General features: G+C 36.3%; 1 protein-coding gene across 3 annotated transcripts in view; it reads left to right on the plus strand.

Moving 5' to 3' along the window:
* The first annotated feature begins 221 nt into the window (after positions 1-221).
* mxt (Eukaryotic translation initiation factor mextil) overlaps positions 222-10,057 on the plus strand; it is a 175,109-nt gene continuing 165,273 nt past the window's right edge. For all 3 annotated transcript variants that reach the window (XM_068379631.1, XM_068379655.1, XM_068379644.1), the window contains exon 1: positions 222-500. In XM_068379631.1, coding sequence (XP_068235732.1) covers positions 474-500 — 27 coding nt within the window. In that variant the 5' untranslated portion in view covers positions 222-473. The remainder of the gene's footprint in view (positions 501-10,057) is intronic.

The raw sequence follows: 10,057 nt of genomic DNA on the forward strand, positions 1-10,057 counted from the left end.
ATACTTGTTAGAGAGTCCTGTCTATATCAAGATCGTAAAGAGAGTTAAACCCGAAGTCAGGCAACATAAAGCAGATACATCTTGTATTACAAACAGCCCAAGATTGATCAAGTTCGGTGAAAGCGGTGGGAAAAACCATAAAGTTTTTCTCCTTTTTTTTTTTTTTTTTTTTTTTTTTTTTTGTCTCGATAATCATGTTGATCTTCCTTGGAAAATGGCAGTGAGAGGAGGAATAATCGATTGTCTGTGGATGTGGATGCGGTAAAAATCGGTGAAAGAAAGGAGATTTTGGACATCTTCCAGAAACCTGTTCCTCTGGAAAGTGGATGATAATCCTGTTTGGAAAACGAACCGGCTGTCTATCTCGGATGCGGCGTCATCATAATCATCAACGTACTGAACGATCTTGAGCAATTGCATCTTCAAGAACTGCAAGCAGATATTCCAAGAAGTTCCAATAGCTTCTCACAATCATGCAGCCTGATATCTACAGTGGTGGGGTGAGTATTTTTTTTTCTTTTTTTTTTTTCCTAAATGTTGTTTTAACGTTTTGTCCAGAGAAATCGAAAGTTGTCGATTCTGTAGAAGGTGAAAAAAGCTGCTGTTAACGGTGGTTTAAAGTGGGTTTCAGATAACCTAACCTCTTTAGAAAGCATTCTCAGTGTTTTTTCCTCGACCATAAACAAAAGGTATTGTTAATTGCGGGCAATTCTTTATCTTTTTTCACATGAACTTTTAAGGATGATCGAAAGTCAGAGATATTCGTAATTAAGGTTTTTTCGAATAATTTCCATGGTTGTGGGTAGGCAATAGCAATTAAATCATTATTTTTTTTCTATTCTAATGGAAAGGTAAATACTTTGATACATACATATACCAAAGGCACTTCCCCCAATTTTGGGGGGTAGCCGACAACAACAAGAAACAAAACAAAAAGGGGACCTCTACTCTCTACGTTCCTCCAGCCTAACCAGGGACTCAGCCGAGTTCAGCTGGTACTGCTAGGGTGCCACAGCACAACCTCCCACATTTCCACCACAGATGAAGCTTCATACTGCTGAGTCCCCTACTGCTGCTACCTCCGCGGTCATCTAAGGCACCGGAGGAAGCAGCAGGGCCTACCGGAACTGCGTCACAATCGCTCGCCATTCATTCCTATTTCTAGCACGCTCTCTTGCCTCTCTCACATCTATCCTCCTATCACCCAGAGCTTTCTTCACACCATCCATCCACCCAAACCTTGGCCTTCCTCTTGTACTTCTCCCATCAACTCTTGCATTCATCACCTTCTTTAGCAGACAGCCATTTTCCATTCTCTCAACATGGCCAAACCACCTCAACACATTCATATCCACTCTAGCCGCTAACTCATTTCTTACACCCGTTCTCACCCTCACCACTTCGTTCCTAACCCTATCTACTCGAGATACACCAGCCATACTCCTCAGACACTTCATCTCAAACACATTCAATTTCTGTCTCTCCATCACTTTCATTCCCCACAACTCCGATCCATACATCACAGTTGGTACAATCACTTTCTCATATAGAACTCTCTTTACATTCATGCCCAATCCTCTATTTTTTACTACTCCCTTAACTGCCCCCAACACTTTGCAACCTTCATTCACTCTCTGACGTACATCTGCTTCCACTCCACCATTTGCTGCAACAACAGACCCCAAGTACTTAAACTGATCCACCTCCTCAAGTAACTCTCCATTCAACATGACATTCAACCTTGCACCACCTTCCCTTCTCGTACATCTCATAACCTTACTCTTACCCACATTAACTCTCAACTTCCTTCTCTCACACACCCTTCCAAATTCTGTCACTAGTCGGTCAAGCTTCTCTTCTGTGTCTGCTACCAGTACAGTATCATCCGCAAACAACAACTGATTTACCTCCCATTCATGATCATTCTCGCCTACTAGTTTTAATCCTCGTCCAAGCACTCTAGCATTCACCTCTCTCACCACTCCATCAACATACAAGTTAAACAACCACGGCGACATCACACATCCCTGTCTCAGCCCCACTCTCACCGGAAACCAATCGCTCACCTCATTTCCTATTCTAACACATGCTTTACTACCTGTGTAGAAACTTTTCACTGCTTGCAACAACCTTCCACCAACTCCATATAACCTCATCACATTCCACATTGCTTCCCTATCAACTCTATCATATGCTTTCTCCAGATCCATAAACGCAACATACACCTCCTTACCTTTTGCTAAATATTTCTCGCATATCTGCCTAACTGTAAAAATCTGATTCATACAACCCCTACCTCTTCTAAAACCACCCTGTACTTCCAAGATTGCATTCTCTGTTTTATCCTTAATCCTATTAATCAGTATTCTACCATACACTTTTCCAACTACACTCAACAAACTAATACCTCTTGAATTACAACACTCATGCACATCTCCCTTACCCTTATATAGTGGTACAATACATGCACAGACCCAATCTACTGGTACCATTGACAACACAAAACACACATTAAACAATCTCACCAACCATTCAAGTACAGTCATACCCCCTTCCTTCAACATCTCAGCTTTCACACCATCCATACCCGATGCTTTTCCTACTCTCGTTTCATCTAGTGCTCTCCTCACTTCCTCTATTGTAATCTCTCTCTCATTCTCATCTCCCATCACTGGCACCTCAACACCTGGAACCGCAATTATATCTGCCTCCCTATCATCCTCAACATTCAGCAAACTTTCAAAATATTCCGCCCACCTTTTCCTTACCTCCTCTCCTTTTAACAACCTTCCATTTCCATCTTTCACTGTCTCTTCAATTCTTGCGCCGGCCTTCCTTACTCTCTTCACTTCTTTCCAAAACTTCTTCTTATTTTCTTCATATGACTGACCCAGTCCCTGACCCCACCTCAGGTCAGCTGCCCTCTTTGCCTCACGTACCTTGCGCTTTACTTCCACCTTTTTCTCTCTATATTTTTCATACTTCTCTATACTATTACTCTGCAGCCATTCTTCAAAAGCCCTCTTTTTCTCTTCCACTTTTACCTTCACTCCTTCATTCCACCATTCACTGCCCTTCCTCATGCTGCCTCCAACAACCTTCTTGCCACATACATCACTTGCAATCCCAACAAAATTTTCTTTTGCTAACTTCCACTCCTCCTCTAAATTACCAGTTTCTCTTACTCTCACCTCGTCATATGCCATTTTCAACCTTTCCTGATATTTACTTTTTACCCCCGGTTTTATTAGCTCTTCAACCCTCACTAGCTCCCTTTTACATCCACCTACTCTATTCCCCCACTCTTTTGCTACAACCAATTTTCCTTCCACCAAAAAATGATCAGACATACCGTTAGCCATACCCCTAAACACGTGCACGTCTTTCAATCTTCCAAACATTCTTTTTGTTATCAACACATAATCCATTAATGCCCTTTCTACTACTCTTCCATTTGCCACTCTTACCCATGTATACTTATTTTTATCTTTCTTTTTAAAAAAGCTAGCACTTATTACCATCTCTTGTTCAACACACATATCTACCAGTCTCTCACCACTCTCATTTTCACCTGGTACGCCATATTTCCCAATGACACCTTCTACCTCTCCAGCACCCACTCTAGCATTTAAGTCACCCATAACAACTACATAATTCCTTCTACCCAGTCCTTCTACACACCTAGTTAATTCACTCCAGAACTCATTCCGCTCTTCAATATTTTGATACACGAAAGGAAGACCTTCATGTTATATATTTTGGCCAACGACTGTAAGTTTCCTTTTGGTCATGAATCCGTTGACATATAAGGTAAGGTTGGTTTGCTTGTAAATTTGCTATGCAACTACAGTGGTAGAGAGAATGTATTTTTGTTTACATATCTCTAACAGCACGCATACTATAGTCCATTTCTTTTATCGAGGCAGATTTGCACCGACGCGCGGCGGTGCCCTTTTAGCTCGGAAAAGTTTCCTGATCGCTGATTGGTTAGAATTATCTCGTCCAACCAATCAGCGATCAGGAAACTTTTCCGAGCTAAAAGGGCACCGCTGCGAGTCGGTGCAAATCTGCATCGCTAAAAGAAATGGACTATAGGAGTGGTGTTCAGGGTTTGGCTTTCTCATATCCACACCGATTCTTCTGACTTTGGCTTGAAATACCGTGCGAAGAGGCAACCAATACCATCAGAAAATTATTCCCTATTTTGAATAAAGTTTAGATATAGAATTATTGGAATCATTATGATATATTTGAAACCTCGCTTTCGGTAATGTCCCTTTGAGGTGCTGATTGCATGTTTGTATTTATGTTGTTTAACTTTCAAGCAGCATTGTTATTATCTTTATTGGTGTAATTTTTAGTATTAATATGTTTGTTATTATAATCATTGTTGTTATTATTGCTGGTAATTTCTTTAGATAAAACAAGTGAAGGACATTGCACCTAACCACATGTTGCTTTTGGGAAAAAGAGAAAAGGAAAATGATGTTGTCAAGGAAGGACTTACTTATGGAATTTAGATGCCGTGTGTAAGTTGTTGGTATTGTACACTGTATATCAGGAAACATTCTTATATATATAAATTGGGTTTAATGTTTATGTTATTTATGGAATTAGCAGCCCTGTAAAAGTATACACACACACACACACATATATATATATATATATGTATATATATATGTATATATATAGTATATATATATATATATATATATATATATATATATATATATATATATGTATATATATATATATATATATATAAGTATATAAATATATATAAATGTGTGGGTATGATGTATATATGGTAAGTACATAAATCTATAAACATATGCATATATATATATATATATATATATATACATATATATATATATATATATATATATATATATACTGTATATATACACACACACACACACACACATATATATATATATATATATATATATATATATAGGTGTGTATGTATGGATGAGATGAGAACGGTATATAATTTGAATCGGTTAGAAGAAAGAGAAAAAAAAATGCTAAAAAAATGTTAGATAGTTACGAGTGGGGAAGTAATGAAAATGAAAAGAAAGCACTTGAGTTCCTGCAATACAGATGCGAATAATATAGTATGTGTAGGGGACTCAATTTGCAATGTGGAGATCATCCTTCAGTAATGTGACGGCCGAGAGAAGGTTATAACTCAAAGGCGGGATGCAATCAACTTATTAACTTTATTAAAGAACACTCTCCTTTATATACAAAACCTCAAGGCAACAGGAATTTTCATGTTCGAGAAACAGACAATGTTACAGAGGAAACACGCAGACATGTTTATTCTGGTTCTTTTTAGTGCGAGGGAAGAGCGCAGATACAAGCATAATATATACAAAATAATTTATGCACGATCGTGCAGTAACTAGAGAATGGTTATAGCATTGATCTTTGTCTCATTTTCTCTTATGTGAATGGACTCAATATTTGCAAAAGGTATGCATGTGCTCAAGAATGCAATTATACATGCAGACACACTCCCATTCATCATATATATATATATATATATATATATATATATATATATATATATATATATATATATATATATATATATATATATATATATGTGTGTGTGTGTGTGTGTGTATATACATATATATATATATATATATATATATATATATGTATATATATATATATATATATACTGTATATATATACATATATATATATATATATATATATATATATATATATATATATATATACATATATATTATCATTATCATGAGCCAAGTTGAAGCCCTAATTAAGAAAAAGTCCTGCAGGCCCCAGCAACCTTATAAGGATAGCAGACCATTGTGCAATAGAAAAGTAAAAGTAAGAATAAGCTGAAAAAAAATAGTAATAAAAAGCTAAAGTTAAATTATATAGGGTTGCCGTGGCCTGATTGGTAAAGTCTCTGCTTGGTGTTTGCCAGTCGGGGGTTCGAGTCCCGCTCAGACTCGTTAGTGCAACCTCACCATCCTTGTGAGCTAAGGTTGGGGGATTTGTGGGAGCCTATAGGTCTATCTGCTGAGTCAACAGCAGTCATTATCTGGTCCTAGCTTGAGTGGAGAGGGTGCTTGGGCGCTGATTATATGATTTATGGTCAGTCTCTAGGGCATTGTCATGCTTGCTAGGACAATGTCACTCTCCCTTGCCACTGCCATTCATGAGTGGCTTTTAAACCTTTAAACCATAAAACGAGACTAGTTTGCTAAGCCCGTGTCTGACCGGAAGAGATCAGAGGGTGCTGTGGCCTGATTGGTAACGTCTCTGCCTGGTGTTTGCCGGTCGGGGGTTCGAGTCCCGCTTAGACTCGTTAGTGCCATTAGTGTCTGCAACCTTACCATCCTTGTGAGCTAAGGTTGGGGGGTTTGGGGGAGCCTATAGGTCTATCTGCTAAGTCATCAGGAGCCACTGCCTGGCCCTCCCTGGTCCTAGCTTGGGTGGAGAGGAGGCTTGGGCGCTTATCATATAATATATGGTCAGTCTCTAGGGTATTGTCCTGACTGCTAGGGCAATGTCACTGTCCCTTGCCTCTGCCATTCATGAGCGGCCTTTAAAATAAGAAATTAGACTTAGGTTAACCTTACCAAAAATAGCATCATCCCCTTTATTGAAATTCCAAATTCCCACCGATTCAACCTCATGGTTAGGAATATCATTCCTCAACTTATCTGTGTATGGCTAATTATTTTGGCTACTCCGCTTGTCACTATGGCGGAGCCGAGAGAAGGTTGTGAACTCAAAGGCAGTGTGAAAGCAACTGAGTTAGTTTATTAAAGAACACTCTCCTTTATATACAAAATCTCAAAGCAACAAGAATTTTCATGTTCAAATATTGACACTGTTACAGAGGAAAAAAGCAGACATGATTTTTCAGGTTCTTTTTAGTGCAAGGGGAGAGAGAAGATACAAGCACAAAATGAACCATGTACGATCGTGTGACACACGGTTGGTACATCACTCAGCTTGGCTCATATTTTCTAGGTTGGTGGATCCCCAGTACCTACCTCCTACCTATCTACCCAACTGTAAATAGAAAACAACATGTGCTGTGGTGTAGAAAAAAAAAAGATGAATGAAGTCTTGCTTTTTTTCAACAGGAGAAACTTGAAAGTACACTTTTGAGAGTAAACATAAGATAATGAGTATGAGTATGATAAGAATAGGGAAGTGGAGAATATGGGGAAAGGAAGAGTACCCCTGGATACAATCCAGTTTAGAGCTCAAAGGCAGGTACTCGGGATGGGAAAGATTAGTGAAATAGGGAGAAAGAAAAGTACAGGAGAAGACTAAAGGAGAGGGGCAGACCCTATTGCGATATTAGGGATTGTAATGCAGATTACAGAGTTGAAAATTGAAACCTGAAAATAGAGTAATTAAATGGACCGTGGAAGAATCGAAGGGGTTCATGCAAATAGGTATCAAGGTAAATGTAATGCATAATGACATGATGAGAGATGGGGTAATAAAGCTGTCAGAAGGATTGTGAAAGGTTGATTAAAAAAAAAAAAAAAAAAACTTGGTATGTTTGTTAAAACCAGGGTTGAAGTGTATGAAGTTATGGTTAAACCACTTTTCCTCTATGGAAAGGAAACTAGGTTTTTGAATGCCAATATAGGAAAAGTTATGGTTAAACCACTTTTCCTCTATGGAAAGGAAACTAGGTTTTTGAATGCCAATGTAGGAAAAGTTATGGTTAAACCACTTTTCCTCTATGGAAAGGAAACTAGGTTTTTGAATGCCAATATAGGAAAAGTTATGGTTAAACCACTTTTCCTCTATGGAAAGGAAACTAGGTTTTTGAATGCCAATGTAGGAAAAGTTATGGTTAAACCACTTTTCCTCTATAGAAAGGAAACTAGGTTTATGAATGCCAATGTAGGAAAAGAGCTAGAAGCTTTTGAAATGAATGGTTCGAGTAATAAAAGCGCTATAAAACGCATTGAGAGTGCCGAAAATGAGGAAGTACGCTAAAGAAGTGGTAAAATAGCTAATATAGGCGAAGGGACGGTTAAGAGAACTTTCAGGTGGTTTGGTCGTATGGGAAGAATGGACGAAGATAAGTTAGTAAAATGAGTGTATAATTCAGAACTGCCAGGAGTTAGGAGGCGAGAAAGACCTAGAAAATGTATCTAAGCTCTTATGACATTTGGCTCAAAGTTTCTTTAGATAGCATGACTTTAATCATAATTATATCTAATTATAACTTTCTAATGTTTTACTATGAAATATTCTAAATAGATTTATCCCCTAAAGGTTATATGACCGCTTTGTAAAAAAAAAAAAAAAAAAAAAAAAAAAAAAAAAAAAAAAAAAAAAAAAATATTATTTTCATAAGATAACAAAAATGATAGGTATCGAAAGCATTTGGTTTGTAATAAACGTAAGATATCAGAGGAAAATATATTCTTTCCCGGTGAACTTTTGAAACACTTAAACTTTCTAATGTTTTACTATGACATATTCTAAATAGATTTATCCCCTAAAGGTTATAAGACCATTTGTAAAAAAAAAAAAAAAAAAAAAAAAAAAAAATTGTTTTCATAAGATAACAAATATTATAGGTATCGAAAGCATTTGGTTTGTAATAAACGTAAGATATCAGAGGAAAATATATTCTTTCCCGGTGAACTTTTGAAACACTTTTATCAGAATCATTTTCTTTGAGCTACATGTCTTGCTCCAAGATCATTTAAGTAATTGGAAAGTTTCTTTAGATGGACATTATCTACGATTACTTATTATACTGTGTCATTGCATGACATTTTACAAGTCAGTCCATTTCTTTATTCTTCTCTTTCTGCACATTCGTGTGAATAAAAAAATCTGCAATTATTTTACAATGTAGCTGTCCGAATAACATCGAAAAATTATGGTATAAGTTTATGATTTATTCGTTTCTGAAATTAAAAAAGTCGACATGAACTATTTACATAACTCGGTAGTATTTTATTATTATTATTATTATTATTATTATTATTATTATTATTATTATTATTATTTCTGGCTAAGCTAAAATGCGCTCATAGAAAACATGATTAAAATCAACTCCTCGAATTTGATTTTGATAGTCAACATTTACATAACTCGTTAGTATTTTATTATTATTATTATTATTATTATTATTATTATTATTATTATTATTATTATTATTATTATTACTGGCTAAGCTAAAATGCGCTCATAGAAAACACGATTAAAATCAACTCCTCGAATTTGATTTTAATAATCAACATACAATGGTTACATTTAATTAAGTTATTTGAATTCAATCAATAATTGTATATGAACTTGCCCCATTTGTGCATCTCCTTTTCGTGTGTGTTTGCTATGGTTCGGATGTTGAGCATATTTGAGCAACATTGTGAGCCTTAAAGCAGGGTTGCAAGGTTTTCTAAATGTGAAAAGGCCAACTTCTAGTCAGCAGAAGCTTTAAAAGCCCAACCCGTTAGTAGAAAAAGGCCAAATATATAGTATATAAGGTCCGCATTTTTTCATATTACTAAAGGCCAACCAATTTTAAAAAAGGCCAAATTTAAGGAGTTTTTTGGCCTGAAAAAAAGCCAAATTGGTAACTCTGGAAAGGTAGACCTATACTACGAAAATGTTAAAATTTCTCAAAAGTAATAAGATATCCTGGGTGTTTAGCCTTGAATTCAACATAATAATATTCATGTGGGATTTTATATCCTGAAGGAAATACTAACCACTACATTTCGTCAGTAGCATCGTTTCCATTTACTTGTGGTAATGATCATGCGTTATCAAAGATTCTTCATATCTTTGATTACGCAAGATCAGTATATATCAAAGATCTTTTATCATTTCTACATTTCTAATTTATCACTTTAATTTTCACATCTTTATTTTCTACTATGAAAACAAAGTAACGAAGGAATTCAAATAAAACCTTTTCAAAATCCTTTTTACTTTGCTTTTCTAAAGGAAAGAAAATTCTCAAAACCTGAAAATGGACGGAACAGCTACCCTCGCTTCTCTATTGCCACATCCACCCCAT

This window comes from Palaemon carinicauda, chromosome 1 (genome assembly GCF_036898095.1).
Source record: "Palaemon carinicauda isolate YSFRI2023 chromosome 1, ASM3689809v2, whole genome shotgun sequence".
NCBI lineage: Eukaryota > Metazoa > Arthropoda > Malacostraca > Decapoda > Palaemonidae > Palaemon > Palaemon carinicauda.